At 39.5% G+C, this 15,894-nt stretch overlaps 1 protein-coding gene across 2 annotated transcripts in view; it reads left to right on the top strand.

Annotated features, from left to right (window-relative positions):
- Window positions 1–15,894, top strand: part of Large1 (LARGE xylosyl- and glucuronyltransferase 1) — a 445,329-nt gene that overhangs the window by 239,149 nt on the left and 190,286 nt on the right. For both annotated transcript variants that reach the window (XM_042693250.1, XM_042693249.1), the window contains one exon: window positions 592–715. In XM_042693250.1, the coding sequence (XP_042549184.1) occupies window positions 592–715 (124 nt within the window). The remainder of the gene's footprint in view (window positions 1–591; window positions 716–15,894) is intronic.

Genomic DNA, 15,894 nt, shown 5'->3' with positions numbered 1-15,894 from the left:
CCTGTGTCAAACTGTTAGGCTACAGCCCAGTAAGCAGTTGATTGGATAAAAGTTGTAGAAATACTAAAACAGTACAGGTTGAGACTCTGTGATGGGTCTCTAGATCACTCCAGTGTGAAAACCTGGCTTTCTTTTCGAGCAGAACAAACATGAAACCCAACTTACTCTTGCTCTAGGGTAGAAGTATCTTGCTAACTGCCACAGCCAGTAGTCTGAAGACCTGGCCCTCTGTGGATGTGTTTCTGCACAAATGCCAATGTAATATAGGCTGGGCAAACTGTTTGCAAGACCTCTATTTCTAAGTTTTACAAAGCCATTGCTTCAGTACCAAGTACATTGGGTATTGACAACAAGTGACTTTACTGTCTGAGGTGCTTGGTTTATTTTTTCCCCTCTGAAATGCTGAGGTGGGGGGGTGGGGGGATGACCTCTTTCCTTTTCAACGCCAACATCCAGGAAGCACATGCCTAATTTATTTTCACCATTGCCGTTGGAAAACAATCCTGATTCAGCAACTTGGAAATGAGTGTGCTTTTGCAGCTGGAATCAAAGGCCTTAATTCCTGGACCTCCTCCTCTGTCCCTCCAACAGGCGGAATCCTCTACACTTCCACCTCATTGCTGACTCCATTGCCGAGCAAATCCTGGCCACCCTTTTCCAGACCTGGATGGTGCCTGCCGTGCGTGTGGACTTCTACAATGCAGATGAGCTCAAGGTAAGAATGGGAGTGGGTAGGACATGGGAGATCAGACTCTGGTATGCTCCTGATGGGACCTTGTGTTATGTGTAGTTAAGTAGTCTATAGCAATATCCAAAACCTTACCACTTAGCTGAAAATGCCTAAGATGTAACTGGGATTGTCTATTTTTATTACTGAAACCATTAATATAACCACTTCTTGAATACAGAAGCCATGTTCGTCTGTACAGTTCTGGCCCCCAAGGCTTTTCATAGAGACCAGTGGCCTGGGAAGTATCTGAAGTGGTTTCATGGTCAAATCATAACAGGATTCTGTTGCCCAGTGAAGTAAATGAGCTCAGAGTCTGATGGACTTAGCTTTGAAACTATATTGTCATTTACTGGTCATAAAACACAAAGTAAATCAAGTACATCTCTGCCAGCCTACTTTGTTACTACCAGAAGGTGGTTATGATTCCAAATCATGGGATATTTAAGAGAGACAAATGAGAGAGTATATGTGAATATGCTTTAACAGACTATGCTGATTAAATATTAAGGAGAATGTTGTACCAGGGTGTTGAAAAACACTTGGTCATCTCATTCCCTGGCTTCAAAGCCTTCCATTACACTATCTTGAAATCAAAGTTGGATTTAGAAGTTCTATATATGTTGACACATAATTACTTCCTGTCCCATCTCTTTCTCATTCCTGTATATTATCTCTTTTACTTAAGTGTGAGACTCTCTCTCTTACATTTGAGTCTGATCATATTGTTGCTTCTATCCAACATGTCATTCCTACTGTTCTTATCATAATCCTATCCATCCTGTGGGACTCAGCTACATTTTCTCCTTTTGGAACTTTCCCTGCCTTCTCTAGGAAGGAGGAAGAATTTTTTTTCTATTCATTTCCCTTTGGTGGAACTTCCTGTAAGAGAGGGGTAGGAAAGGCGTGGGAAAGACATGAGGTATACTTTTCTGTATTTCTGGAGCTCAGCAGGTGCTCTATTTTGCTTGTGGATTTAACAAATTGCTATTATTAGAGAACATATAATGTTGCATTAAGTTGCCAGTGCTCTGTCTCCAATCACCATGGAAAGAACAAAACACCTAAGCATGAGGCTGATTCTGGAAAATAGCTTGCTCCAAACCTCATAAAGCCATTATCTTTTCATTTCAGAGCCATAACATTTTATATAGATCCTGGAGATGCAGGCCAGAGTTTTGTGATTTTTCACATACTTTAGGCTCTGAGGTTGATCTGGATGTTCAGAATTTAGCATTTGGGGATTGTCATGGTAATTTGCCTGCCATTCCAATCTATTCTGAGCTAAAATTGATTAACACTCTTAAAAAGGGAAAAACAAAATTTAGCAAATTGCTGCACTAATTAAGGTGAAAGCAAGCTATTCTCTCTCGCAGGGTCGTAGTGCCAACACCATGGGGAAAAGCAACATGAGAGAGGTGCAGCAGCTGGCTGGCTCTCTGTGCTCATGGTTTACCTTTCTCTGTGCCTGTCCCATGCAAGCATGTGTCCTCTGCTTATCAAGAAAGCACAGAGTAAGTTAGATTAAGTGACCCAGGTCTATAATCCTAACACTTGAGAGGCTGAGGCAGAAGGATCTTAGTTTAAGGCCGTGGGCTGCACATTTCCTTCTCCTTTGAAACCAAGATGAAGGTCAAATATTACTTAAGACACTTTTAATTTTGTGGCTTGCTATGCCATCTACTGCGCTTTCAGAACTAAAGAGGTAAGATGCCATGGATGCCATGCTTTGACCATGGATGGAAAAGAAAAAGGAGGCAAAGATTGGATTTCAGCTGCCATGCCTACTCTGGTTCAAGCAGACCAGTTGCCCATTACTTGGATTTTTATTCATTTAAAGTAAATGAGGTGTTCATGGCTTTAAAAATACAGTAATCAGGGGCTGGGATGGTGGCTCATTGGTAGAATGCTTGCTTTGCATGCCCTGTATTCAATTCCTCAGCACCACATAAGAAGAAAAAGCCAGAAGTGGCACTGGTGGCTCAAGTGGTTGGAGTGCTTGCCTTGAGCAAGAAGAGCTTGGGGAGAACACTCAGGCCTTGAGCTCAATCCCCAACACACAAACACACACACACATACACACACAATTTAAAAAATATAATCTGATATGATCCTAAAGGGTCTTATTTTCTAACCCAACCTCTACTATAGAAAACACTACAGAGGATTCCTAACACATATATATTTCTCTACTAATTGATCATGGCTATTTCTATTCCTGAATCCTCTGAGACTGTAGTCAGAATTCATTAGGACAGTGAGTTTGAACACGTTACGAAGAACTTTTCCATAGTAATAATTTATGTATTTCCCAACTCAGTATAGCCAAAGCAGTGGTCTATCTCTCCTGCCTACCCCCTACTTGCCACTGCCCTGCCTCCTGGTTCTATCATTCACATAGCTGTCTTCTAGAACTGAGAGCTCATCAGTGATATACGCATCTCCTTCACCCTACATGTAACCATACAGCATCCTAACTTGACCTCATCTTCCCTGCCTTTTCCCAGTCTAAGCTCTCATGATCTTTCCTAGCTTAATGGAAACCTGTTTGTTGCCTAGTCTCTTGACTTCTACTCTTCTTATATTTCCTCTCCAAATCTACAGTTGTCTAGTAGTGATCAGTTTTCCAGGAAGCAAGCCTTCTCTTGCTGCTCCTTACCTCTGGGTAAACTCTCCAGAGGTTTCCCACTGCCTTTTAAGACAGAGACAATCATTTTACATGTGATTTCTTCTCTGCAGTTCTTCAGACTCTTTCTCTCCCATTGTTAGCTAATTCCAAATTCTTTACTGACTGCAGCTATGTCTACTCAGTAAAACTGAGAGCCAGCCTCCTTCCACATCTCATAAGTGTTCCATTGTTAATGCATTCCGATAAGATCACAGGAAACTCATCACTGAGTATAATCTTTCATGCTATTATCTGATGAGCTAGCAAATGTCAGTCCATCCCCTAGACTATAAGTTCCAGAAGGGTCAGAGTCATATCTGATTTTCTATTTTCTTTGCTGAATGACTGTCATCTGGTTATGCAGATGTTTTTTAAGTGGGTGATACACATTGAATTCACACCTGGTCTTCCTGTACGCTGGTGGATTGTGTCTCAGTAAGCCTCCAGGGATTGGCCTACCTGTGACTCTGTACTAACATAAATAAGACAGCTCCGAATTCACCAGCCCAAGTCTTAAGGGCAGTCCTGAGAAGGATGAGTTTATATTTGTTAATTATTAACTTGTTTGCTGCTTTTTGAAGCAAGATCTCACTATGTAGTTAAACTGGCCTTGAACCTTCTATGAAACACAGGCAAGTCTTTTCTTTTTCTTTTTCTTTTTCATTTACTGGGATACCGAGAAGTAGGAAAAACATTAAAACATCAACCTACATGAGATATCAGAGAAGGAAGAACAGGAGGAAATGGACTCAGGCTGTGTTCTGTAGTTGTATTAGCTAAGCATGTCAGATGGTACCAGGCATGTAGGATGGCTCCCCCTGATATGGCTCCAAGAAATTGCTTTGTACTGCTGTTGAAAATGGCGTTTCTCAGAAATGCTCCTGTGGGGCCCTTATTATATCTGTTACTGCTGCAGATGAAGTAATAGGGAATAGGAAATTTATGAGGGATTGGTGCATGATTAAAAATGAACTGTGGGAAATTCACAGTGGACTGATATACTTCTCTCTGTAATGACCAATTAGTGTGGATTTGCAAATAGTGTCGTGCTCCACCCGCCTTTCTTCACAGACTGGGAAATGTTGGTTGGTCTTCCTGAGGTTTGCCTGGCCCATTTATTTTCAGCCTCTAAGTTAGCATATCAACAGGCTACCAGCACTGAGGGTGTCTCTGTGTTCTAAGGTCTGTTCAAGACATGCTGCTCCAAGAGTCCCTAGAGGAAGAAGAAGGGGAGAACTTATTTGGGTTTAGAGGTTTTTAAATGGCAGGATGCTGTCCCTCACTTCTTAGCACAACCTATGGGACAGAGAGAGCTTTGATTATTTCTATCTTACAGATAATTCATAAACTAGGGCACAGAGTTGAAGAATATTTACTTAAGATCAGGTAGCTAATAAATGCCAAGGCTGGTATTTGACTTTCCCCCTTTGAAATGAAATGATATGAGATAGAAGATTGCATAATTCAGTAGACCCAGATGCTGTTTAGATCTGAAGTAAAGGACAGAGACATGAGCTGTAGCCACTAGAGAATGAAAAGGCCCCTGTCATGTCTGTGTGCACTTGAATTGCGGATTTATCTTTTCAGTGACCATGAGCCTCATGAAGTGTGTCTCACATGAGTTATTTAGGTAGCGTGCACTTTGTTTCTTATGTTTTATGTGCTTATCTTCTAAAATTCTCCCAACAACTATATAGAGCAGATCATGTTGTCCCCATTTTTCAGAAAAGGGAACTGAGGCATTGAGAAGTTGGGTTTTGTTTTTAACTCGAGATCCTGCCTTGCTGAATAATCCCATATCTGTCTCCTAAGTTACATTTCCCTTTCTGTGGCTTGTGTAAGTTTAAGATGCTGACTGTAATTCTATGTTAGACAAGGGTCTGCTAAGCTGTCTGCATTGTTCCTTTCTGGCTGTTCTTGAACGTATTAAGCAAAAAGCCTCCATTTAAAGCCCCACTGTGATGAAAGTCAACCCATTCTGTGGTATGCTGGGTGTTAAAATACATCAGATGGTCACATCCTGTAGAGCTTCCTGCTGGTGATAAAAGTGACCCATTGGAGTGGTGCTGCAGAGGGTTGGGATGACCCTGGGTTCCCATCCAATGACTATGTTCTAAACTAAACCATCATCACTCACTCTTTAGACAGTTTGCTTTAAATCAGCAAAACAATTCTTGCCAGCTTTTAGACAAAGCTCTACATGTCTACCAGCCTTTAATCTTACCCCATGGGGCCCAGAAAGTCACCCCCATGCCACTACTAAGGTGCAGATGATACTGAGCTCATGAAGTGAAGCTGCTGGGGCAATGGCTGTTTTGTGATTCACCTGTCTAGCAGAGAGCCCTAATTTATCTCCTTTTCTCTTAGACCTGATGCCTGCTCATTACCAGCATCAGAAAGATTATGAAGTAGGTTATGATGGTTGACTCTGCAACTCCTAGTCATCCTTAATTGCCTTTGTGCAGGTCTCTGTAGAGTATGTGGGAACTTTCTTTAGATAACTGCAATCTCAGACCCCTGCAGCCCTTTGGGAGCCACACATCTATTGTTCCTCTCCCTGGAGGGGCAGTAAACTGCTGCCTGCTTTCTCTGTTTCCTAGAAATAATGTACTTTCCTGAACACTGGATATTTTCAACTAAGGGCAAATGAAGAGAACATGAAGTCAGTATCTCAGCACCGTAAGACCTAATACTCATCACTAGAGAGACATACAGACAGACACAAGAGAGACAGACCCCAAGTGAGCCTAGAGGAGATAATCAATTGCCCAAGATATCAAAAATTGATAACATATGTTGTTTCCCAAAATTGGTTTTGGGTTATCCCATGCTATACTTGGCAACACTGAAGTTCAGGTGCTGTGACTAGATTATCTCCATGGGTCTGGAGCAGTTCCTGTAGACAGAGGCACATTTCAGGAGGACCTGATCTATCTTAGAGGCCCTGCAGGGGGGTGAAAAGTAAAGAATCTGTATATCATTTTGGTAAATGTTAAAACCTGCAGAAGCTCAGTAGTCTTATCAGACACACTGACTCTAGTTCACCTTTATTAGTGATGGATGATTCAGTGTACTTAAATAGTGTCTTATACAATGCATGGTAGGTACTTTACAAATTCTTCTCTTTTCTCCACATGAATACCTTTCACTTACAGGCTGTTCCCATTCATAGTTGATCTCCACTCATGGAAAGATAGTTGAACTCACATTTTTTTTCATCTTTACAATGATACAATAAGTAATATGCATTCAGTGGAAATCACATATCAGATTCTCAATTGTGATCTTTTCCTGCTGGCTGTATGTGATTAGAACCCCCTTTGGTGCTGTGCAGCAGCTGAGTCCTATACCTCCTAGTTGGTACTCCATTAAAAAGGGCCAGCAACCATTGTCTTCAGTGGGCTATGTTACCTAGCTATGAGTTTCCAGAGGCTATGTGCATTAAGTGCTTTTTTATTTATTCATTCATTCATTGCTGATGATCCTGGGACTTGATTTCAGGGCCTGGGTGCTCTCCTTGAGCTTTTGTGTGCATTGCTAGTGCTCTATCACTCAAGTGATAGAGCCCACAGCTCCATTTCTGGATATTTGGTGATTAATTGGAGATAAGAATCTCATGGACTTGAATCCTGCTAGAGCTGGCTTCAAACCATGATCCTCAGGTTTCAGCCTCCTACGTAAGTAGGATTACAGGTATGAGCCACAAGTGCCAAAAACACTGAATGAATTTTGTCAAGAATTTTGTTTTCGACTTACAATGGGATTGGCTCCATTTTAAGTCAAGGAGAATCTGTACTTAATGATACTGTAATCCCTTAAATCTTCCCATTTCCCCTACTAGTGTCTGGTTTTCATCAAGGTGTAGATATTGTGCCTTTGCTTTCAGAATATTTGATGGGATTATGAGAACTCATCATTCCTTCTTTATGGTCTCATACTATAAAAGAGGTCTGACAGAAGTAGAATGGTTATAAGTCCAGAAAAAGTGCCACTCATTGTTTTCTAACTTGCTGTATTGGTTCCTGTGTTTCTCCTGAATGTGTGGTTTAACATTTTTCTGATGATTCCTGATACAGAGCATCTTTTCCTATACTCTTTGCCCATTGTATATCTTTTTTTGACAAATGCCTATTTATATCTACTGCCCATTTTTAATTTTCTTTATTTTATAATGTTTGGAGTTCTTTATGTATTACAAAAAAATAATAAATATTATTTACATTTGGTCCTGTTCTTTAGGTCTATCACTTCATCCTGATGACTGCTGTCTTTGACTTTGCTGTGCAGAAGTTTGTTAGTGTGAAATAATCCATTTCTCTATGTTTGGTCCTGTGCTTTGGGAGTCTTATTTGCAAATCCCTTGCCTATTCCAATATCCTAAAAAGTCTCTTCAGTGTTTTCTTCTAGTAGTTTTATTGCTTTAGGTCTTTTGCTGTATTTTAAGTTAATTTTGTACCAAGTAAGAGATAAGAGTCTAATTTCAATCTTTTGCATATGGATTATCAAATTTTCCCAGCACCACTTATTTGAAAACTGTCATTTTCCAAAGCAGTTCTAATATGTTTCCTAAAATCACTTGACAACAGATGCGTAGGTTTAATTCTAGGCTTCTATTCTGTTCCCAGGGTCAATGGTCTGTGCTTATGAAAATATCTATTTTGATTACTAGTTCTTTTTATACTTTAAAATTGCTAATGACATAATTTTACACTCTTTAATCTTTTCACATGGAATTGCGGAAAGCTGCTGTGTACTTTGCACCTCTCAGTGTCCAAGGGGCTCAATGGACGTGGATAGTTGATGGTCATGGACAGTATAAGGAACATGACTTCTAACTTTACTCTGATACAAGGGCAAAGGATGGAGATACACATTGTCTTTGAACCAAAATCCTACCTCAGGCTTTTCTGTCTAATAATAATATCCAGATAAAATAGAGGTCCAAGAGTAACCACCAAGTTCTCTCCTCTGTAAAGGTAATAGAAGCAATGATGTGCTAGGCTGAAACTCCATGTTTAGATCTTGAAGATGCCATCATAACTGATTTCTCGTCACCCAAAAAGTCATAGAAATGAATATTCAACAAGAAAAAAATGTCTCATTTTCAGGAACAGGCAGCATGTACTGAACATAATCACTCTATAGAATGATTTGTAGGTCATCATTGTAAATCAGTTGTAATACTAAGTGCAAATGTTCAAACCTTGTCAAAAAACATTCAAAATACTATATGGTCATTGTTGTTTTCAAACCCTCTTTGAAGGATTAGATTGCATTTAGAAGTAACACATCTTTCTTGTGTTCGTGAAAATCTTACAGAAATGATTACCTTCTGGCCCACAAGAAAACCTCATTAAATTCTAAAATATAAGCATCTGTTTATAATTTGGGGAGAGAAATAAAGAAAAACTTCTATTTTAGGTAACATGGTAACTAGATAGCCAGACAAGTAGAAAGCTTTTGAATACTTAGTTCAAAATACTTGAAAATTAAGAGAAGGTAAAACATTTCCCAAATGTTTATTTAATCCAACAGGAAATAAAACCTAAAATTATGGTCTTATGTTGTAACATATACAAAAGAAGGACATTTCAAGCTGAAGTTTATGGACTGTGCCCAAAGCTGTAACAGAAGATGTTTTAGTCACCTTCCATTCCTTCATTATTCAGGAACAAAGATGATGATAAATGAACCTCACATCTCATTTGGTAATTGAATTATGAACAATGGTGTCCCCGAGGATAGCAGAAGGGAAATAGAGTTAATGACAGAAGTCCACAAAGTAAGGAAAAAGAAAAACCAACTAAAAGTTTAAATTTTGAAAGCTAACATCATGTATGAGAAAATGCCAACCTCTAATAATAAGCAATAGAGAAAATGTCAGTAAGCAAAATAATACAATGGTATGCAATAATATGCATAGGAAATGGCAATAACATAATAATAGTATCCAATAGTATTTATTTGGTACTTGGTGAGTACCTATCCTGGCCTAAGCCTGGGCTTCTTACCTTCTCACCTTTATTTCAACAGAGTATTCTGCAAAACTCCATGATGAGTTTTTGAAAGTGCTGAGGTATCATGTGTTTCCCTGAAAACCTTTTTTGCCCTTGTAGCTGCCAGTTAACTGAGGCAGCATTGGAGTTAATCATATGGATTTTATTCTCCACTTGAGGTAACTTGCGTTCAGACACACACCATGTATGCCACAACTTGAAGGTGCTGATTCCCAGGGAAAATCCACACCTTCCTCCATTGTTGTACCCCAGAGAAAGACTAGTGTGTTTATGGACTCTTCCTACCTGTGTCCTGAGCACTGGAACATGGTATCAGGGCCCAATTTTATGCAGTATTTTTCCTCTGCCCTTTATAATCCAACCAGTGGGCCTTTTCCTCTCCCTGTACTCCAAAGCAGTGTCAGAAATTCAGACCCGCTTGCATCAGCCCAATACTTGGTTTCCTGGACTTGTTTTTAATATTTGTTTGATTGTTTTTTGTAGTGGTTGGTTTTGCTTTCATGCCTACTTATGTTTGAAATATACTCACATCTGTTCATACACACACACACACACACACACACACACACATATAGTTACATTGTTTTTTACATTTTAAATGTTTTTATTACATTTCAGTAGTTGGACAAAGGCTTTTCAGTTCAACATGTCAGTTTATGAGTACCATGGCACCCTTCCCATCCTCCTCCTCCTCTCTTTTCTCCCAACTTCATTCATCTTCTTAAGTTCCAAGTTCCATTTCCACATATATACATTGAACATTGTGACTATTTACCAGCCATTCTTCTCTGCATTTGTCTACTCCCTCCTTTTAGCCCTCACTCCTCTCAAACAAGACATGTTTTCGCTTCCTAGTTATTTATTCCTAGTTCTTCGGGTTACCTAAATAAAAATCTTCCCATTGTTTTCCCTTTGCATCTGTCCTTTAGAAGTTAGTCTAAATTGCAAGAAAATTGTTCTTACCTGTCCTTCTATTCATGTTGGATTCCTCTCCTATGAGCCAACTGTGCTATATTCTTGTCATTTTCACCTGTCATTGTGCTCTTTGTTCTTACTGTCCTTTGGTGTGTGGATATTGTTGGTTCATCTGACTCACCCACTACAATGCCAAGTCCAGATAGATGGACCCCTCCTGCCCTTACATCTGCACCCATATTGTTAGCATGAGCTTGCTTATAATTGACTCTCAGACAGTCTTTGAGGGAAGAAGTCCAGGACACGATGCTGAGGCTTTCTTTTCCTTGACTCTCAGGGAAGAGTCCTGGGAGAGACTTTTATCTTCTGTGAACATGAAAAAGGGAAGTGGTAATTTATGTTCTGTCTATCAGCCCTTGCTCCAGGAAAAAGTTTCAACCTATAGAGAAGGAATGTATTACTCAGCAAAAGACATGTTTGTGAGCACTGAGCATTTGGGAAAAGATCAGATAGAAGATTACAGGTAGAAAAATAAATGTTGTATTGATTAAAAACTTAAGGTTGAAAAACATTAGTTTTAAAAATAGAGGAAAACATGAAAATTTTAGTTTAGGGACAAGGAAGGTTTCTGTATGCTCAAGAGAAATGTGTTCAGCTTGACTAAATGGAATGGAGAAATTAGAATGAGCAACTATATAAATTTTGGCAGCTGATAGAATGGGGAAAAGATACTTGAAAAATATTAGCATCAAGAGATATTATAAATAAATGAGAAAAAATGGCCAGGAAAAAATGAGGAAAAGATAATAAGGGAATTCAAAAATGTAATATGTGTATTGTGTATGTATTAGCTATTATAACATAAATATTTATAAAAATAGGAAATAAGACCTTATTAAAATGATAAAATTTCTGTAATCCTGTAAACCTGTAATTCTATCTACTCAGGAAGCTAAGATCTGAGGATCACAGTTCAAAGCCAGTCCTGGCAGCAAAGCCCCCATGAAACTCATCTCCAATGAGCAATCAAAAACAGCAAGTAGATCTGTGGCTCAAAGTGATAGAACTCTAGCCTTGAGCAAAAAAGGCTCGAGGACAGATCCGAGGCACTGAGGTCAAGCCCCATGACTGACAAAAGAGAAGAAGACAAAGATAAAATTTCTTAGTCATTATTGGCATGCATACATTAGGATCTACTCTCATGAAAGTGACTATTGCAAATAAACATCAAAATTTCCTTTTTAGTAGATGAACGATATCTCTCAAATTTGTTGTATACATGTATACCGTTCATATATATATATATATATATGTATGTGTGTATATATACACATACAAACAAAATCCTTATATACAAAATTGCTCTATACATACATACTAAAAATTGTACACTTTGTACTTATGTATCTATATTCTCCATATCTCTTTGTCTTCCTGTCCGCTTATTTTTTTTTCTGTCCTGTGAAAATAAAGATGGATAAGAGGAGTCTTTGTTAGTACTGATAAGCATTAGGCACAAATAAAAGGATATTGATCATGATAATCTTCACAATGGAATATTGGAAGTTTTTGAGAAGTATTTTAATAAGATTTTCATTGATTTAATATCAGTGTTGAATGTTGCTTGAATTAATTGTAAGGGAAAGTACTAGGGATGTAATACTCAAAAAGATACAGAATTCTTTCCCCTTAAATTTAAATGTATTATATATCATTTTGTAATCATTTAAAAGGGAAGACATGATAATTTTGAATATGTGACATTCTACCTCTAGGTAGGATTCTAGATTCTCATAGTTTGATTTTCCTTTGATTGTATTTTATAAATTTTTATGGTAGAATCATTTTTAAAAATATATTGTTTTAGACTCTGAAAAAAAATATGGAGGGAAGTGAATAAACTAGGTATCTGAAACAGAAATCTTGTTCCCTGCATGGGGGCAGACTGGGTAGAGCCAAGGTTGTGGTCATTTCTGGACAAAGAGCTTTGTTGAATCCTGCATGCACCATTAACCTCTTGGGACATCAACCTTTCTTTCGCAGGCCAAATTTAAAGTGCTGTTCTAGGATACATTAGAGGTCACAAAGAGGAGGGGTCAATAAGGGCTCCATTCTCCCCCTTTTGTGCAGCTACCAAGACTTGTCCCTGCACTGGTAACTGGATCAGTTTCCTGTTCTCTTAGTGGGCCATTCAGTATAATTTAGATTGCTTTGGGTTACACATACAAAATACTAAAAAGGATATAATCCAAGTAAAGAGGATATAAATAGTAGTTGTGTTTTGTTTTATATTTTTTTTCCATTTCTCTCATTCAGTAAGAAACTTGAGTTGGGTAGTATAAGAATGATGGTGATTGTTTTAAGGGTTCTTTCATCGTCTGTGGTCTTGGCTATAATAAACCCAGAAGAGCCTTATTCTCGTATCTTTTTTTTTTTTTTCTTTTTGTCGGTCATGGGGCTTGAACTCTGGGCCTGGGGGCTGTCCCTCAGCTCTTCAGCTCAAGGCTAGCGCTCTACTGCTTGAGTCACAGCGCCACTTCCAGTTTTCTGGTGTTTAATTGGAAATAAGAGTCTCACAGACTTTCCTGCCCGGGCTGGCTTTGAACCATGATCCTCAGATATCAGCCTCCTGAGTAGCTAGGATTAGGTGTGAGCCACCAGCACCAGGCTTCCTATCTGTTTTTGTCTTTCTGTCTCCTGCTCCCTCTCCCTTCTATCTTTTTGTCTCTCTCAATTATCCCATGTGTGTACATGTGTGTGTATGTGCATGCATGTGTGTGTATGTGTCTGTCTTTTCAGTTTTTCAGCAGAGAATTCAAGTATAAATCTGGAGAGACAATCAAAGGTATCTCACCCATTTCCTGTATAGCTATATGTTGAGATGAAAAACAGAAGTAGGTATAGTTAATATAGGTAAGACTCATTTTCTTCTGTGGGTTCAGTGAGTAGGTTTGGAGTGAGGTTTGAAGAACTTTGTTAGGCTTTTCTGAGACCCTCATTATATAAGTGAGGGAGATCTCAGCAGCCCCTCCAAGATTGAAGAGGGATGGATTTCCAGAGCAGAGTTTCCAGAGAAGTTAGTGGGCCTACAGCACCTGATATAAACTTTAATTAATGGGTCACTGAATTCCTACCTGATTCAGAGGAGGTACCTCATGTCTGTACCATGCTATGAAGCAATCAGGAGATAGGGGCTTGCTGAATGCACACTATTGCTGGAGAATTGGGGTAGTACGATGGTAATGTCTTATCCAAGTGACATAATGAAATGAGATAACCACCTGGTTATCAGATGGGCTGTTGGGGGATGAAACAAAGGAAATGAGACTTGGAGCTGGGATTGGGTGGCAAATGCATTCCTAGTTGAGGAGAGGGGAAGAAAAGGTGGTTTCTATTACTAAGTACAGAAGGTTTGAGCAGGAGGTGACAGGAGGCACAGGGGCTTATGAACAAATGACAGGCTTTTGTTGACCCAAGGAGAAGGTAGCCAGTCAAAATTCCTCTGCCTGCTTATTATCTCACAGTTCTAACTGTAAAAGTAAATGTGTTTATCATTGTACTTTTTCTTTCAATAAATAGATACATTTCTTTTATCTCTTTGACACTTGCTTTTATTTTTACCTTTTTGATAGTTGAGGAACCTAATAAATCAAATCACTAAAACTGTCACCCAGGACTGTTTCAGATTGCCCACAAGGGAAAAATGGATTAATTTTATCTTCTAGTCTTGATTATGCATACAACCCATATGCCTGCATTTTAATTAAAAACAAACAAGCCATAGATGGAATTCATACTCCATGCAGAGCATCTTTCAAAGAACTGGGGAGTTTCTAAGGTAAAAATGGTGATTCTGGACCACAAGGGATGTTCATGTGGAGATCATGTGAATCCCAGTCAATCATTGAAGGATGCTCAAGGCAAGAAAAGTATGCTCTAGCAGTGCAGTGTGGACTTCAATGACCTTGTATTTAAAAATCAGACTCTCATTTTATAGCATATAGAACCCACTTCCCGTAACCTATCCAGTGAGCAGAGGGCAGGAGGAAGCTGAGTGACACAGGCTTTGTTCACTTCCTTCCAGAGGTCTGGTTTTTTTTTATTTGTTTTTTTTTTTTGCCTGTGGTGGGACCTTGAACTCAGGCCCTGGCTACTATCCCTGAGCTTTTTGGCTCCAGGCTAGCACTCTTCCACATTGAGCCAAAGCACCACTTCCATTTTTTTTGGAGGTTACTTGAAGATAAGTCTCAAAGACTTTCTTGCCAGGCTGGCTTGGAACTGTGATCCTCAGATGTTAGGCTCCTGAGTAGCTAGTATTACAGGTGTGAGAAACCCAAAGACTTTCTTGCCAGGCTGGCTTGGAACTGTGATCCTCAGATGTTAGGCTCCTGAGTAGCTAGCATTACAGGTGTGAGAAACCAATACCCAGCTGGATTTATTTGTATTGGATAACTTTTATTGAATAGCAATGTCCACTATAGACCCTGTGGGATTCTGCTGCAATGTGCAAATCATTCCAGGACCCTGACTGTAAGGTGATCTGGTAATCTAGTGATAGTATGGCTGAAAATTAAGAAGGAACTAAGTTGGCTCATCTTCTGCAGACACACAATGTTGTCCTATGGTAGTTTCTAATGATAAGGTGACAAATTAATGAAAAGCCTTGGGTAAAAGCTACATCCATAGACTGCCTCCAGCTTCTAAAAGGGACATTATTGACAGGTAGATGGCTTCATGTCTGACAAGATAGGGTGCAGATATGTTCATGTGTCAGAAAGTTAGGTCTGACATGTAGAAGAAAAGGAGCAAATTTAACTCTTAGAGTACATGGTAGTGGGGAAATGGGGAAATGGTAGAAGAAACAGGTTTTAGTAGGAAGAATAATATGAGTTGTATTTGTCACCTAGATGTCCACTTAAAGATGGTAGTTTGGGGGCTAGGAAGGTGGCTCAGTGGTAGAGTGCTTGCCTTGCATGCATGAGGTCCTGGGTTCAACTCCTCAGCATCACATAAGCAGAAAAAGCTGGAAGTGGTGCTGTGGCTCAAGTGGTAGAGTGCTAGACTTGAGCTGAAGAGCTCAGGGACAGCGCCCTTGTCAAAAGCTCAGGCCCCATGACTGACAAAAAAAAAAAAAAAAGATGGTAGTTTGGTTGCTTAAGATACATAACTGAGGGGCTGGGAAGGTGGCTCAGTGGTAGAGCGCTTGCCTTGCATGCATGAGGCCCTGGGTTTGATTCCTCAGCACCACATAAGCAAAAAGAAAAAAGCCGGAAGTGGCGCTGTGGTTCAAGTGGTAGAGTGCTAGCCTTGAGCTGAAGAGCTAAGGGACAGCGCCCAGGCCCAGAGTTCAGGCCCCACGACCGGACCAAAAAAAAAAAAAAAGATACATAACTGAGAATATGCAACATGGAGAAATGCCTTCATTTAATGTGTTTTCTTTCCCCCTAACTAATTGTATAAGCAGAACTGGTAAGGACACAAGCACATCTTGCTGTAGGCATCACAGGAATAGGTGTCTTTGGCTGGGGGGCATGCAGGTACATGTACAGAAGAGATCAGTATTTCCC

The sequence above is a fragment of the Dipodomys spectabilis genome, unplaced genomic scaffold (assembly GCF_019054845.1).
Source record: "Dipodomys spectabilis isolate Male_0828 unplaced genomic scaffold, ASM1905484v1 ptg000163l, whole genome shotgun sequence".
Classification (NCBI taxonomy): domain Eukaryota; kingdom Metazoa; phylum Chordata; class Mammalia; order Rodentia; family Heteromyidae; genus Dipodomys; species Dipodomys spectabilis.
The sequence above is the reverse complement of the archived record's forward strand: the minus strand, read 5'-3'. Positions and strand labels throughout refer to the sequence as shown.